This window comes from Lynx canadensis, chromosome F1 (genome assembly GCF_007474595.2).
Source record: "Lynx canadensis isolate LIC74 chromosome F1, mLynCan4.pri.v2, whole genome shotgun sequence".
Lineage (NCBI taxonomy): Eukaryota > Metazoa > Chordata > Mammalia > Carnivora > Felidae > Lynx > Lynx canadensis.
The window spans coordinates 9,821,983-9,838,268 of NC_044319.2; the positions used below are offsets into that span (position 1 = coordinate 9,821,983).

General features: G+C 50.3%; 2 protein-coding genes across 2 annotated transcripts in view; one reads left to right on the forward strand and one right to left on the reverse strand.

Moving 5' to 3' along the window:
* GPA33 (glycoprotein A33) overlaps positions 1-7,395 on the reverse strand; it is a 37,397-nt gene extending 30,002 nt beyond the window's left edge. The window contains exon 1 of the mRNA XM_030302616.1: positions 7,057-7,395. Within this exon, the coding sequence (XP_030158476.1) occupies positions 7,057-7,099 (43 nt within the window). The 5' untranslated portion in view covers positions 7,100-7,395. The remainder of the gene's footprint in view (positions 1-7,056) is intronic.
* A 4,668-nt stretch (positions 7,396-12,063) lies between these two features.
* Positions 12,064-16,286, forward strand: part of STYXL2 (serine/threonine/tyrosine interacting like 2) — a 30,321-nt gene continuing 26,098 nt past the window's right edge. The window contains 1 exon segment of the mRNA XM_032591756.1: positions 12,064-12,192. Coding sequence (XP_032447647.1) covers positions 12,083-12,192 — 110 coding nt within the window. The 5' untranslated portion in view covers positions 12,064-12,082.

Consider the following 16,286-nt stretch of genomic DNA (forward strand, 5'->3'; position numbering starts at 1 on the left):
CAATGCAATTCTGGGCTGTCCTGTAACGCCTTGTGGCCAGAAATGTGGAACGGGGCCCAAGTCTAAAAGGCCATGACGACAATTTGAGGGGTTTTATTGTGTGTGGGTTTTTCTTGCTATCTGCCTTGATGGCTAAATTGATACAGTTCTTTTGCATCAAAGAAGTGAAGACTCAAATGGCGGAGGGGAAAAAGAGCACTAATTAGTTGAAAACCAGTTTATCTTTCTACAATTAGATAAGGAGAAAAATGAAGAAACCCCCTGCTAGTGGGGAAAGGCAAGCATTATCTAGAGTCTAGCACGTGAATAATATACTCGGTTTATCGCGCATTGCCATCAGTTTTCCACGGCAGAGCATACAGCAGACTTGGAAAGGTGCATGCTTAAAGCCAGGTTAGTCTTACATTCCATAACTATGCTGTTTGTGGGGCTCTTGTGGCTAAAGTAGTTGGCTATGCCCAAACGGGCGTTGACCTTTTCCCACAAATCTTATCCCAGTCTTCATTGGCAAGGAAGGCACTGCCATGTGCTCTCAGCCAATCTCTTGTCCTAGGTTCCTGGTTGGTTGACAGCAACCCCCTCAACACAACTTTTGTCATCACGGCTTGCGCTATAACGACTGGTTTCAGTCCAAGGAACCTGGTGGTGAGCATCAAAGGGCCAAGTGGCCTACTTATTTTCAACAGTAGTATGGTTCGTAAGCTCTGCCACGTCGAAAAAGAGCCCATCTAAACGCTCGGTGGACACAGAGACGCCCTCACCCCACATCGGGGCACCAGCCCAAATCACTTCCGGCCCCTGATGCTGGGGACGAGGCCCCCACTTCCGTGCCAGGCAGGTGGGTTCTGGCTAGAGCAGAGGCTGGGAGCTCAGTGGTGAGCCTCGTGGGCCCGCCATATCCGGGGGTCCCCCTCTCCGGCCCTTCCTCCTCCTCAAGGGCCCCCTTCCTCGGGCCCAACCTATTCTGACCCCCCCCCCCACCCCAGCACGATGGTGGCCCCGCATGGCCGGGACGCCAGCCGCCTTCCTTGTGCTCCGTGGCGGCCATCTTAGGGAAGAGAACGAGTGCCCGGAAATGGGCGCAAGGAGACTCGGGAGGGGTGAGAGGTCAGCTGCTGGTTGGGAAGAAGCTTTGTTTTGTGGAGTTGTCGGCCTCGAAGGGTACCTTTTGATTTTGAGGGTAGAGGAGGGGAGTACTGAAAAGGAGAGGAGCAGGCCTTTATCACCGAGGACAGGACTGCAGTGTGGAATCTCCCAGGTCAATAACAGTAGCTAAGAATGCTTGGTAGGATGGAAGCCCAAGTCAGACCAAAGGGAGTCTCAGAGGTGAGGAGAGGGCTCAGTGAAAAGAGTTGGAGAGGAAAAGGTGGACCAGAAAGTTATAGTGGATTGTGGAAAACCAGGCATACTTTGTGAGCCTTTGTTCTGGTAACTGTGATAGGAAGGAAGGGAGGAGGGAAGGCAAGGGAGGGAGGGAGGATGAGGAAGGAAGGAGAAAAATTTGAACAGTTCTTACCCCCAGGTTGTTTAGGAAAACTAAGCCCCGAAGTGAGTGTAAGACTGAATGGCAACATAACAATGGCAAAGTGGTCAGACGATAAATTCCTATTAGGAAGACATCAGTGGGGCCCAAGTGACCTGAGAAGGCTTTAATGGAGGAAAGGGACTTGTGGCCTTTGAAGATGAGACAGGAAAAAAAAAAAAAAAAAAAAAAAAGGAAGGTGTGGATACTACAGGTAAAGCCAGTGGTTAATACGTTTCCAAACCGAGGAGAAAAAACGGGATATGACAGAAATTTTTGGACTGTCCAAGGTATAGGAGGCAGTCTCGGGATCAGTCGGAGTGCTGACATGCTGGGGTTCGGTGAACATTCCAGGGGTCTATAGAACTTAAATCTAATTAGGAGAACCTACCCTCACGATTTGAGTCTGGCAGCAGGTGGGAAACCACTGCAGAGCTTTAAGTAGGGGTAGTCGACATGGTCATCATTGTACTTTAAAAGATTGTTCTGGCTCCAGTGTAGAGGACAGATAGAAGGGGCAAAACAGGCACACCGGGCCAGTTAGAGGCTGTGCCTCCCTGTAGAGGGGCCCAGAGAGAGAGGAGCCAGAGTTAGCATCAGCTAACTCACACAGCAATAGGAAGCTGTTAACAGATGACTGCTAGGTTTCTGGCTTTCATTCCTGGACGGATGAGCGTCATTTACGAGGCAGAGTCCGCTGAGAAAGGCCAGGTTAGGGGAAAAGATTACGAGCTTGCTTTGCAGCTGGTGAGTCTGCAAGTGCTTCTGAGACATCTAAGTTGAGAGGTCATGCGGCTGTTGGATTCTGCGGGTGTAGGTAGCTCAGGAGAGAGGTCGGGTTTGAAGGCACAAATCGTGAGCCCCTTGGAAACGGGTGACGCCCCGAAGATGTGGATGCGACCGTAGAGTGAAAATAGAAGCGGGTCTAGGCGTGAGGAGCTCTGACATTTCCTGGTGGGCAGAGGAGAATGAAGCCCCAAAACACACCTGAGAGGAGGAGGCCAGCACGGAGGAGGAGAACCAGGAGAGGGGGTATCATGGGAGCAGACAGAATCGTTTCCCGGAAGGAGGGATGAGCAGGGTCAAGGGCTGCCAGGAATACAAGACATCCTGAGCCAGACGCTTTCCCCCAGGCCTCCCAGGGACCAACCTCACAGTCAGCAGTGTGGCTGCGTTACCCAGAAGTCCCGGGGATGGGACTGGGGGACAAGGGCAAGATGAGGGTCACACCTGTGCCCACCACCCGTTCCCGCCCTGGAGTCTTGTTTCCTAAACCGTTTCTCAGCATCACCATCCCTTGGGAGCTTGTTAGGAATGCGAAATCTCAGGCCCTGCCCTGCCGAATCAGTCTGCATTTTAACAAGAGCCCCAGGGGACGTTTATGCACGCGAAAGTGCGAGAATGCACGCACTTGGGCCCCTGAGTCGAGACACCAAATCAGAGGCCGGACTGTAACTCAGGACAGTCTCCAGATGGCGCACAACTGAGCCGAGTCACTTGCAGAGTATCCGTGGCAACAGAGGTGACCGTTGGTTACACCTACTTTCTTTCAAGTTTCAGTATGTGACATAAACATAGATGGCACGTGAGAATCACCTGGGTAACTCTGTCAACCTCAGGGAGACACGCAGATTCTGCTCCCCATGATTCTGATTCAGAAGGTCTGGGGGACCGGGGCATCTCTGTTTTTTACTTCCCGGGGGTGATTGTGATGGGCAGCTCGGGTTGATAGCCACCAGCCCTAAACCATCACTCCTCCCCCTTTGCACGCGTACTCCCCTTGGGCTGACCATTCATGACATCCTTCCCCTTTGAGGCTGCGGCTGGGACTGGGGCATTTTAATCCTGATTGAATCTCTGGCCGGTAGCCTGTGTAATTCCCCGGGCACATGAGCCCTCCCTGGGAGTGCTGGCTTCTGACCTGTGCTCATATACCAGGAGCAGGTGGTTGCCCAGGCCCCTGGTGGGAGCCGGCCCGGGGATGGGCGTGACAACAGGGCTCATACCCACGGAGCAGGTGAAAGGCTGGGCTGCCCATCTCACAGCACGCCGTGCTGACACCATGCTGGCCCTGGCCTGAGTACCGTCCTCTCAGAGTCAAGATTCGCTGGGCGCAAGGCCACCCTCTTATCTGATTCTACTCAGGTGTGCACGTCTAAGGCCGAAATCCACAAACCTCACAGCCTGGGCCGGGTCCCTGCTTCGGAGCTTGGACATACAGCTTGACACTGAGCTCAGATCTGCTGCACTGTGACAGGGCAGAGCACAGGGACCTCCCCGAGCCTGTGTGACCTTCAGAGCGGACAAGTGTAAGTCTTTTAGGGAAAATTATCCTGCTGGGAATTGTGGCTCTAGCAGAGACCCCAGGGAAGGGATCTAAAATGGCGTGTCAGCCTCAGTTCAGGAACCTGGACGCCTAGATCCCAGGAAAGGACCCCCCCCCCCCGCCCCATGGGTCAAGCATCCATGGATTTGTTGAAATATTTTCGGATGGGGGAGAAAAAGTGTATTTCCTCCTCTACTGTATTTTGAGATGATAGATTCCTTTGTTTCTCTGTGTAATGCAGTACTTTCCAAAGTTTTTCTAATATAAGCTTCAAAGGGGTTTCCTCTAGTTCTGGGAAGGTGGGGCTTTTTTTGTGTCTTTTATCAAGTCTTCAAAGATTTTAGTGACTCCAGGCGGAGCTGCTTAGAGACTCTATTTTCCCTCGGGCGGCTTCCTCTTTCCACATCTTTTTTCCTGCAACTGTACCTCCGTCACTTCAAATCTCACGGAGTCTGGTAGCTGGAAAAACTTCCCCGGAGGGGAAGAGCCTTAGTTCTGTGTACGAGTTGGGCCGTTTTCTCCAGAAGCCTTTGGGAGGGGCGATAACTCAGGACTCGTCCATGGTGACCTGACTCTTTCTTGGCACACGTCTAACCAGACCCCAGCGCTCAGGCCACTGATTACCAAAGTCTACTAATTCTCTGTAACTTACACTTGCCCGCACTAATAATATCCGGCATTTATTGAATGCTTATTATGCACCAGGCACTGTTCCAAGACCTTTACGTTTACAAACTCATTTACTATCCATAATAACCCTGTGGGAGGCACACTGCATTTGTACACATTATAGATTACCCTCCCCCATTGCACAGAGTGGGAAACGGAGGTTGATGGAGGTTAACTAATTTGCCCTCCCCACCGCCGCCGTGTAAAGTCAGCACGGGAAGGGAGAGGCCCCTCCCAGTGCCTGTGACGGGGTAGAGCTCCATGATAGGAGGAGGTGGGAACATTTGCTCTGGAAGGGCGAACTAGTCTTGTCAGGCTGATTTCCCATGGGCTTTCATATTGTTTTCAAATTTTCTAATATGCCACCTTCCATTTGGGTCCCTACCGTATGTCATAATTTCTGTCTCCCCAACGTCTGATGAGTCCTGGGGCCTACTGGCTCATTCAGAGGGGGTGTTGCTCTGCCCAGGACATCAGCAAAATCTAGGTCATTCCTGTGCAGGTTCAGGTGGAGAAAGGAAGCGGGAGGGAAGGCTAATAGGTCTTCTGGAACCCAGCTCAAGCTCCGCTTCCTCCAGGAGCCCCTCCCTGACTTCCCTGCTCCTTCCTCGGGGGTCCTCTCCTGACACATGGTGGGAAGGGCCACCCAGATGCCCTTTGAACACCTTCATCGCTCACTTGTGCATGCCAGTGGGCATTTTGTCCCCAGATGTTTCCACTTGGCGAAGCGTCCCTATGCCCCGAGCTGGCCACCGACCGGGGCTTGCCCTGCCCACTGCTCCAGCTCCTCCCCCTTCGTGTGAGGTATGGAGGCAAAGGTGGTGAATGCATGGAGCTGGACCGGGCAGGCCGGGCGGGTAGAGGGAAGGGGATGACGGCAGAAGGCACGCTTCATCATCCGGTCTGAACACAGGCCCAAGAGCTGGTTCCACTAGGGGAGTTTCCCCAGGGGTCACACGCCTCCTCAAAGGAAGGGGCAAAATGGACCCCTCCGGGCAATTCAGAGTTAAGGCCACTTTTCATTCTAAGCCGGGTGAGCATTTTGTTTTAGAGTTGTTTGCTAGGCCAAAAACGCACTGGTTGTAGCCAGACTGCAAATGCAAGGATGTGTACAGGGGGTGGCGGAGGGGGAAACGTCCCTGGCAAGACCTCGGGCTCAGAGCGTCCCTGGCCTAGTCCGGGAGGATGGTCATTTCCTTTCAGCCTCCCTCCCTCAGGGCTTGAAGCATCCTTACTGTCTGCAACTGATGGCTGAGACAGGTTCCCTCATGGCTGCGATCATTCCAGACCCCTCACTCCTGAGACCCCTGCAGAAACCATGCGTGCAGTAAAGAGGTTTCCATGAAGGAATGAACCACCGAGGCCCTCTAACCTGCTCACGAGGGCCTCTCTACCCCCAGTCATTTGGGCCTCTTGTGGGGCTTGAGCAAGCCTGAGCTGATGGATCTTTCCCAGGTCCACATCCAGGCCTTGACCTCCACCTACGGGCTTGAAGGCCAGGTTTTGAGCGATGGGAAGCGTGGGGCCCGCTGGGCCGACAGGCCAGCTGGTCCTGGGGCTTGCTCTAACAGCTGAATACCTTGGCCCCACTTCCCAGGCCTAGGGGTTTCCTAAGTTTCCTGGTATACCTCTTCACCTCCTCCCATTTTTACCAGATCCCTGAAGCCTGGAACAGTTTCTAGATGGCAGCCTGATGGGAGTTCTCAGCATAGCCAAATACACTCAATTAGAGATACTCCTCCAATTCCCTCAGCCCCAGTCTCTCAATTTCCGTTCTCCATTCTACTTCCTCCCTGTGCCCAGTACCCCAACACCAAGGCCTCCGCCCTAACCCTCAAACACCCCATGGGCCCCACGCAATGACTTTGCTGTTTGGCAGCAGTGGATTTGGATTTGACCATTATATCGACAAATGTCTGATTTCTATTTTGCAGGGTGTTCCCATCTGCCAAGTTTTCAGCGACCAGAGTATCAGAAGGGCTGAAGGGCTTCGACCTTTGGGGAGGGCCTTTGTAGTTTGGTTTTTGAAGGGTTTGAGTCTTCTCTTGCTCTGGGGATGATATTGAGCAAGCTGCAGTGTCTCTCTGCCTCGGTTTCCCTACGTGGGATGGAGATATTATCACTTTTACCATTGCCTTTTCCTCTAGTTTTAAGGCGACGGGTCAAACCCCAGGTAGTGAACATGTCGATATCCACACATTCTGGATTCTTTGGGACTTGATTTCAAATACTTAGTCCCTATTGTCAGATCGTGTGTCTGATCTCGTGATCTGATTCGGGATCAGAATTTACAGTCTTGAGAATTTATGAATTATTCATTCCAGAAATGGACTGGAATTGTATTTACTGATACGCATATACAGACCATTCTGATACTGGTTCTGGCCTGGAACCTGCCGCCTGCACAGCAGAACCTGTAATTCTGCCCAGCGGGAACTCAACTATGTCACTGGAGGGCCTCCCTGAGGAGGCACTGTCAGCACTCAGGCCCCTTGTCTCACCCGCCCCTGGGCCCTGGGCAGGGGAAGAGCCTACTCACCTGCACAGAGCATCCCCAGCACAGGCCTTATCTTCCTCGCCATGGTCTTGCTTCCTCTGTGCCCCAAGCCCAGCCTGGCTTGAGCCCCAGACAGGTCTGGGCTGACTAGTTGAATTTACAGCAGCCTCTGGCCTGGCCCAGCCCTCTGTCGCTGTGGTTTCCCTTTTCCTGCACACCTCTGCCCAGCCTGGCCCCCCAATTGTGCTCGTCAGCTGGTCTGGCAGAGGAGCTAACCTATTGGACTGGACTTGAACCAGTCACCGCCCCCTCACCCCCCGCCTTTTCTCCATTCGGCAGGTGTACAAAGTCCTGGACTTCTCACCAAGGCGTGGGCTGCTATAACAGATAGGAAGTTAGCATCTTGTAATAAAAAGGGGAATGCTCTCAGAGGCAGGTTCTCTAAGCCAATAAAAGAAGGGCGTTGCCCACAATTGCTGACACACCCCAGACCACAATAGGATCCCCTTCTTCCTTCCCTTCTCCTCAACCCCCACCTGACCCACTACAGCCACAGTCACGAAGAAGACAGGAAGGCTCTATGCTCAGAGAATTGACCATTTGGTTGGGAATGAGAGTTACACGAGTAAAGAAAGAAGACCATCTTAGAAACACTATGGCCAACTTGTCTCGGTTTGCTTGGAACTGTCCTTAAAAAAAGAATCGAGGTAGAGTTGAACCAGACACAATGTGACACTCGTTTCCGGTGTACAACATAGCGATTCAACAAGTTTATACCTTATGCTGTGCTCGTCACGAGTTAGCTACCACCCGCCATGCTGCAATGCTATTGTGATACCTTTCACTGTAGTTCTCTTGGCTGTGCCTTATTCATTCCTTAACTGGAGCCTGGATCTCCTACTCCCCTCACCGATTTTTCCGCCTTCCTTCTGGCCACCATCGGTTTGTTCTCTGTATCTGTGGGCCTGTTTCTGCTGCTTTCGTTTGTCTGTTTGTTTTGTTTTCTAGATTCCACACGTAAGTGGAATGATAACGGCATTTGCCTTTCTCTGTCGGACTTATTGCACTTAGCATAATGCCCCCTGGGTCCAACCACGTTGTTGCGAATGGCAGGATCTCGTGCTTTTTTGTGGCCGAGTAATGTTCTTCATCTGTTTAGCCATCAGAGGGCACGTGGGCTGCTTCTTGGCAACTGTAAATAACGCTGCAGTCAACAGGGGTGCATATGTCTTTTCCAGTTAGTGTTTTCATCTTCTTTTGAGTTTGTATCCGTAGAATTACCGGATCATATGGTATTTCTAGTTTTAATTTTTTGAGGATCTTCCATACTATTTCCCACAGTGGCTGTACCACCAGTTCCTGAGGGTTCCTTTTTCTCCACATCCTTGTGAACACCTGTTATTTGTTGTCTCTTTTATGTTAGCTATTCTAACGTGTGAGGTGATGTCTTCATTGTGTTTCCGATTTGCATTTCTGTGATGATTAGTGATGTTGAGCGTCTTTTCATATGTCTGTTGGCCATCCATCTGTCTTCTCTGGGAAAATGTCTATTCAGGGTCTCTGTGCATTCTTCAATCAGATTGTTGTTTTGGTGTTGAGTAATACTTTCTATATTTTGGATAATAACCCCTACTAGGGCATATCTTTTGCAAACACCTTCTCCCAATCAGTAGGTTGCCCTTTTCATTTTGTTGATGGTTTTTTTTTCTTTTCAGGGTGCAGAAGCTCTTTATTTTGGTGTAGTCCCAATAGTTTATTTTTGCTTTTGTTTCCCTTGCTAGAGGAGGCATATCTAGAAAAATGTTGCTGTGGCTGATGTCAAAGAAATTATTGCCTACGTTTTCTTCTAGGAATTTTATGGTTTCATGTCTCACATTTAGGTCCTTAATCCATTCTGAGTTTATTTTTGTGTATGATGTAAGAAGTGGTCCAGTTTCATTTTTTTGCATGTAGCCGTCCAGTTGTCCCAGCACCATTTATTAAAGGGATTGTCTCCACCCCTGCCACCCCCGCCCATGGAACTACCCTGGTTTTAGAGAAACCAGGGAGACAAGAGAAAATCCCTTGTCCCTGGAATCTCTTAGTCCAGGCAAAGTGGAAATGACTGGTCACCCTACTTCAAGGGTGATGGTGCTATGGGGAACATAACCCAGAAAATGTTACAGGAAATGAAATTAAGGGAAGGAAAGGGGCCCCACTTTAGGCTGAGTGGTCAGAACAAAGTGGGGAGATGAGTATGACGGTTCTCTATTTTACAAACAGGGATCTGATTCTCAGAGAAGTGAAATGAGCTCTCAAAGGTCATACAGCTAGTGAGTGTTTTTCTGATTTCACTCCAGTGGCCTGATGTCACCCTCTGCAGGTGACTGAGGGTATACAGAAGACAGAGGCCATGGCTCCTCCTGAGCGGTCCCCTCCTTATCTGTTGCCTCTCTTAGGTGTGTTGTTGGCTCTCCGTCTTTCCCTCCCTCCCTTACTTCCCTGCCACCCTTTCATTCTCTGTGCTGTGGTCCTATCACCTTGAGCCTTACCCTGACTGAGGCAGCCCTTTCTGTCCTTCCCTGCCCCTTCCCTCCCTTATCTCACCTCTCTCCCAAACCACATTTCATCTTTATGGAACCTTGGGTGGGCATGAAATGAATCCCCAGCGTTTCTCAGTTATGGCCATTCCTTGGCAGTCAATTCTTGAGTCCCTATTTTGACCCTCAGGTGGAGGTTTGGTGACTGGCCAGGGGTGGTTGCCATGTTCCTCCTCAGAGATGTGTTCCTTGACCAGTCTTTCCAAAGGAGCCCCTAACTCCAGCCCTGCCCAGTCTCTGCCACACAACCTGTTGGCTTTCTTCCCAGCTTTAACCACTGACATCCCCCAGTTTCGTTCATGCTCTCCCCTCTGGCGTTTCTTCCCCCATCATATCTGCTCTTATGATCCAACTTGTTTTTTAAAAGGACAGTGTGTGTATCATTACCTCTTCTATGGAGCCTTTCCTGACTTCTTCAGCCAGAAGGGCTCTTCCCTCCTGTGAACTCACACAGCACTCTGGATCTCTCTTAGGATACTAACTACATTCTGCCTTATGCTGGAGTTATTTTTGATCTGTGTCTCATTCCTCCTAATAAAGCGTGAGCTCATTCATTTATTTAGCCATTTTTGATGGTACTATGTGCAAGACACTGTTCCATTTGGCCAGGAGAAGGACCATTTTGAGCACATAATTATGTGACGCATAGTAGATAACCATTTGTGAATGGGTAGACAAATGGGATGGATGGATGGAAGGATGGATGGATGGAGGTGTATTATAGAATGTGTGAGATGAGGGGCTGAACTATTGGGTTTTTGGCTTTGCTTTGGTCATGGGTGATGGTGGGAGTTTACAAAGGGGAGTAAGGTGGGCTATGAGCTCATTTGAGATTTATGAAGCTTGTGGAATTTTTTTAATGTTTATTTATTTTGAGAGAGAGAGCAGGAGTGGGGGAGGAGCACTGAGGGAGGGGGGACAGAGATTGGAAGCAGGCTCTGTGCTGACAGCAGCGAGCCCTGATGTAGGATTCGAACTCACAGAACTGTACCGTGAGATCATGACCTGAGCCGAAGTCGAACGCTCCAATCGATTGAGCCAGCCAGGAGCCCTGAAGCTCATGGGATTTTTACAGCACCCAGGATTGCCACTTGACCATCCCCACGAATGTGAGTGTCCGTCGGGGAGGGACTGTAGAGGGTGAACACAACTACTCGTTTACTATTCAGAGTCATCGCTGTTCAAAAGAAACCGTAACCCTGGTCACAAGCCGTTGACTATACCCTTCAGTTGCACCACGGTCCTCTCCCGACATCCATCAGAGCCCCTGCCCCAATCTATATATTGGGTATTGTTTCCCAGCACCCTCTAGACTGACATGGGGCTGGGATACAATTTGTTCTGTTCTTCTAGATTTGTGGCACTAGACCGCCTTCTGGAAAGACTTTGAATAGGTAGCTGCAGGCAAGACAGAGAGTCCAAAGGAAACCTTTTCTTCAGGCCTCTCCATCTATGAAGCCTGACCGTCTTCTAACTTTGCTGCTCATGTCAGTGTCCGGTGTCCAGAGAATCAGCCAGGAGCAGGAGGGAAGAGTTAAATGGGGCCAGCTTTCAGATCTGGGGTCCTGAGACTGCATTCCGTCCGCCCAGAGATCTGCCAGGCTATGGGGCCAGAGGCTAATTTAGAGGGAGCTAAGATTTCCCGTTAACAGCTGTCCTGTCCCTCAGAGCAGAAGCACTGAGAGAGGAGGAGAGGTTGGTCCCTCTCGCTGATCGGAACTTTTGGCCCTTTTATCCGGGTCCCTCAGCCCTTGGGTGACTGCCCTTTGGTGTGGAGATCTAGGCAAAGCCGCGGTGAGTGCGCCTCTCCCTTCATTGCGTCCTGTGAGCCCCAGACTTACAAGCAGAGGGGCAGCAACTCTGCCTGGAGTGGCAAGGCCCAGCCGTGTGTGGGACCAGCTCCGGAGGGATTTCATGTTCCTTAATCAGGGTGGTGCCTGAGCCAAAGGCAATGACCCCTGCGGCCTTGGTGAGAGGCACTGAAGAGGGCCAGCCGCCCCTCCCCCGGGAGAGGCGAAGGCGTGCGTCTGTGCACGAGTGGGGCGTGTGCCTACATATATGTACGCACGCGTGCGTGTGTGCTCACGTGCCTGTGTGTATGTGAGGGCACACCCGGGAGTTCCAACAGAAAGATCCTTCTGGCCTGAGGAATCCCTTGCTTTCCAACGGCTTTAGCTTAGTCCACGCAGAGCCCTGGGTCGCCTCGCTGCCTCCTTGCCGGGATCTGGGGAAGGGGCCAGGGTGTCGCTTCTTAAATATTGTGACTCCAAGGTGGACAGCTGACACAGCTGGGGCGTGCATCTCGGTGTCCTGCCGAACCCAAGTCAGACCGGGCTTTCCCCGTGGGTCGTCTCCCTCCCGGGGTGGGTCGTAGGCGCTGACCTTCCCCCGCTAACGCCGCCGATATACCCCTTCCCCCCACAAAACCTCCAGAAGCGGATTCCCTAACCACCTTTCTCCTGCTAAACCCACAGGACTGACAGGCTGTCATGGCGACCAGCGGGGACCCAGAGGAGGAGCAGGTCGTCCCAAGTGAGGAGGATGAAACCAGTGTGAGAGCCGTGCAGGCCCACTACCTCCGGAGCCCCTCCCCCAGCCAGTAAGTGTGCACTTGCCGAGCTCCCTACCTGGGCGGCCCCAGCAGGAGTGGGCCGGGGAGCGCGAGATGTGGGCCCCAGGGAGGCCCAGGCACCGCCTTCAGGTCACTCGTTTCTATTACTGAGTACTTTTTTATGTGTCATACTTTCTGGAAGAGGCAAACATACCAACAGACGGCACTGGAACGTGGCGTGGGAAGTGCGGGAATTAGGATGCCTCGGGCCTAGTGCGTGGGGGGTGGGGCAGGGAAACTTGGATGGGTCATAGGAGGCTTCCTAGAGTGATGTTGGACCTGAACCTCGAAGGACAAGTAGGAGTCCGACCGGCCCACCTGGAGGGTGATGCTTGACTCTCTAGGACTGAGGCTGAATCTGGGCGCTAGACCATAAAGGGAAGGAATCAGGACAAGAAGAGTTCAGGCCCAGGCCCTTGTGCTAAGATCATTTTGCGTCTGCGATCCAGCCACGTGTTTCAGCCTGGGTATGTGCATGCCTGGAGGTAAGTGGTAGTGTATCCAGGGGTAGAGAAATATAGTGCGTCTTCGGGGAGAGTCCTCTCTAGTTGATGAGTAATTTAAAACTTTCTTTTACATAAAATTATTGAGCGTATGTTATGGTATCGATTGGGGAATTGGCATGAAATCTTCAGGAAAACCACGAGACATCAAAGAAATGTTTAACCCCCGGCTGCAGCAATGGTGTGTGCCTATCTATTTTCTTCTGCCATAGATAATAGTAGGAGACCCGGCTTCTAATCTTAGCCCTGTCACCAAATTTATGCGACGACTCCCTTTAATTCTTGAGCCTGTGTCTCCTTATCTGTAAAAAAGGGAAGAAGGACCCAGCGAGGATACCTCAAGGTAACTTCGCCTCAACATATCTGTGATTCTGCCTGACTCCACTTTTCTTCCGTTCTCCTGGGGTCTTGCTGGCTCCTGCTTCCCAGGGTTCAAAAGCCTTCCCCACTGGAGTGAGATGGGAACAGGGCAGGTGTTACCGCTCGTGGGCCAGGACACTTTGTCCAAATGGAGTTGGGGACTTTTCCTTTAAAATTCGGCGTTCTGTTCCCACTTAGAAACACTATCAGGACGGAGTGTTTAAAGTATATCCCTCCCCTCTCTAAACTACCAGACAAAGCAGAGAGAGTTTTGTGTGTGATTGAGGTAGGTGAAGAAAGGCTTTGTGTGGTAGTTAGGGTAAGGCTAGCTTGCTTTAGCAAATGGGTATTTCTCTCCCACTCGCATAAATTCCAAAACAGGTGCCGGAGCAGTGATTCCAGAAGGAAGGCTCCTTCTCGCCTGTAGCTCGTCCTCTTAAGGCAGGCTGCTAAAGTCACCGTGCCCCTTAGCATCAAGACAAAATGGGATGGAATCTCTCAGGAGTTTTTATGAGCCAGGCCTCAAAATGGCCCGTTCTCTTCCATTCATTTTCCATTGGCTAGAACTCCGCAAAGCCGTGCTTTCTTACAAGGGAGGATTGGAGAATGAGGTCCGTGAGCCCCGAAGAAAAAGAGGAAATAGGTTTGGTAATACAGACCAGTCTCAGCTGCAGTATACCCCTGTAGGCGGTTAATATTCATGGTATTTTTCTCCCCACTCGTGAGACCCCAGGGGAGACAACCCCCAAAGCAGTTTACCAACCGCTGCATATAGTTCAAGAGGCTAGGTTCTCTGTATGTTAACAACTAAAATTAAATAAAAACCTTGAAGAAAAAAAAAGGGCGAGGTTCTCCAGAAGGTCTGCGTCCCGCTGCCCAGGTCTGAGGGCAGCATGTCACGGGCTGGCCAGGGTGAAGGAGGACAACCCCCATTTGCTAAAAGGAGGAACAGGAGGTACAGTCATCAGTCCATATGAGTATGAGCATGTCTGCCCAAGAAGCAGGAAGGTCTCCCAGATTCGACCTCGATTGGGCTCTCAGGGTAGCCTTTCCCTTGTCCTGTTGTTCTGTGTGGCCTCTAGCTTCCCCGTTTGGGCCTTTTCCTTGTCTGTTATGCAAACCACATCTGAACTGCCCTTGGAGAGAGTGTGTTTGCCTTGAAGGCTGTTGCTTTGCAGACTGTGTCCTACTTAGGGAAATTTGGGGGCCCAAATTTGGCTGAAAACAGCCAAAGGCTTTTTAGGGCTCATGGTTCCTTTGCAAACACGATCCCTCCAGAAACTAAATACGTTTCCGATGGACGTAGACCAGACAGCTTCCTGGGTCAGAAACCACGCAACCGAGCTCTTTCCTAGATATAATTTTCGCTCTTGATTTCTTTCCTTGGCCTCCTTGTCTGCATACTTCACTCTACCTTAAGACTGTTATCTTGATTCAAAGCCGTGGAGAAATAATTATGTTAAACAGAATAGAAACTGAACCCTCCAAGTAAAAGCCAGTATTATCAGACTCAGTTTTTTTTAAAAGCCTACCTACTGTTACTAGAGACCCACCTTAAAACATAGAGATATGCAATGATTAACAAAGGATAGAAAACTTACACTACCCCCGTTCAGTTACAATTGCTCACACCTTCAAAACCTAGTGGTGTCAGAACCGTTTTTTAACGTTCACGATCAGGAACCTGGACAAGACACAGTGCTGTGGCTTCTCTTCACTCCAAGATGTCTAGGGCCTCGGCTGGAAAGACTTGAAGGTCCAAGAGGAGTTGAGGCTGAGGGAGACTCGGCCCGCTGAGGGCTGGTATCATCGTGGCATCTTCCGCACGTCTGGCACATCAGCCGGGGCCTTAGAGGGGCTGTAGGCTAGAGCACCTGACGTGGTCTTGTCCCATGTCTCTCCATGCGAGCCAGTGTTGGGCTTCTCATAGCCTGGTGACCGAATTCCAAGGGTTGGCATTCAAGAAAACGACAGAAGTGCACTGATGCTCATGAGCTAGCCTCAGAAATCATACAAAGGACTACAGGGGCTCAAAAGGAGGCAACGTGAATTCTGCTACCACTGCAGGAGTAAAGAGAACGAGCCAGATGGGAAACGCCGGGGCCACCTTTGGAAAATAACAAATAGCCACAGTCACCGACACTAACTAAAGCCAGTTACTGATATCAGACAGGGAAGACTAAGGGTGGACGTAACCAGAGACAAAGAAGGATGTTTCAACAATGACCAAAAGGGTGTGGTTCACCAGGAAGATATCATCATTTAGATTTCGATGATCGAATAATGTAGCCTTAAAATATATACAGCCAAAAATTGACGGACTAAAGACAAAAATAAACCCACATCTTAGTCAAATGGAAAAATTTTTAAAAACAACCTCAGCACTGATATAGTATGAGCCCCCCTGCGCCAAATCATTAAGAAATAGGGAAGTTTCGGGCGCCTGGGTGCCTTAGTCGTTTAAACGTCTGACTCTTGATTTTGGCTCAGGTCGTGATCTCATGTTCATGGATCAAGCCCCACGTGGGGGCTCTGTGCTGACGCGAGGAGACTTGCGTGGGATTCCTCCCTTCCCCTCTCTCTGCTCCTCCCCTGCTCATGTGCTCTCTTTCTCATCTCTCTCAAAAATAATAGTGAAAAAAAAAAGAATATAGGAAGTTTAAATAAAATGAGAAAACAATGTTTGGCATTAATAGAACGTTGTACCCAAGAAGTGGAGGATATACATTCGTATCACATCGCACATGAACATTTACCAAAATAGAGCATATGCTGGGCCATACGTGTATCAACAAATTTTAATGCTTGAAATCGTACAAAATATGTTATTTGACCTTGGAGAATTCAGCTAGAAATCGATAAACACAGAAATAGATCATAGAAATTCTAAGTTAACCACAACTCAATACTGCTACATATGCACCAGACTATCTAAAATCAAAACGTGATGATAGCAAATATTATGAGGATAGGAGGCAATCAGACCTCCATCCACAACTAGGAGAGAGGAAACTAGTACAACCACTTGGAAAACTCTTTCATAGTAGCTACTAAAGCTAAGCATATGTTTAGTCCTGTAACCCAGCAGGCTCACTGCTGATACATACCTGACAGAAATAAGTACATTTGTGCACCGGGAGAGAGTCCTTGAATGTTTTAGCAGCTAACAGTCATTAATGGTATAGAATGTGTAAATAACAGGATGAACTGTCCAATTAA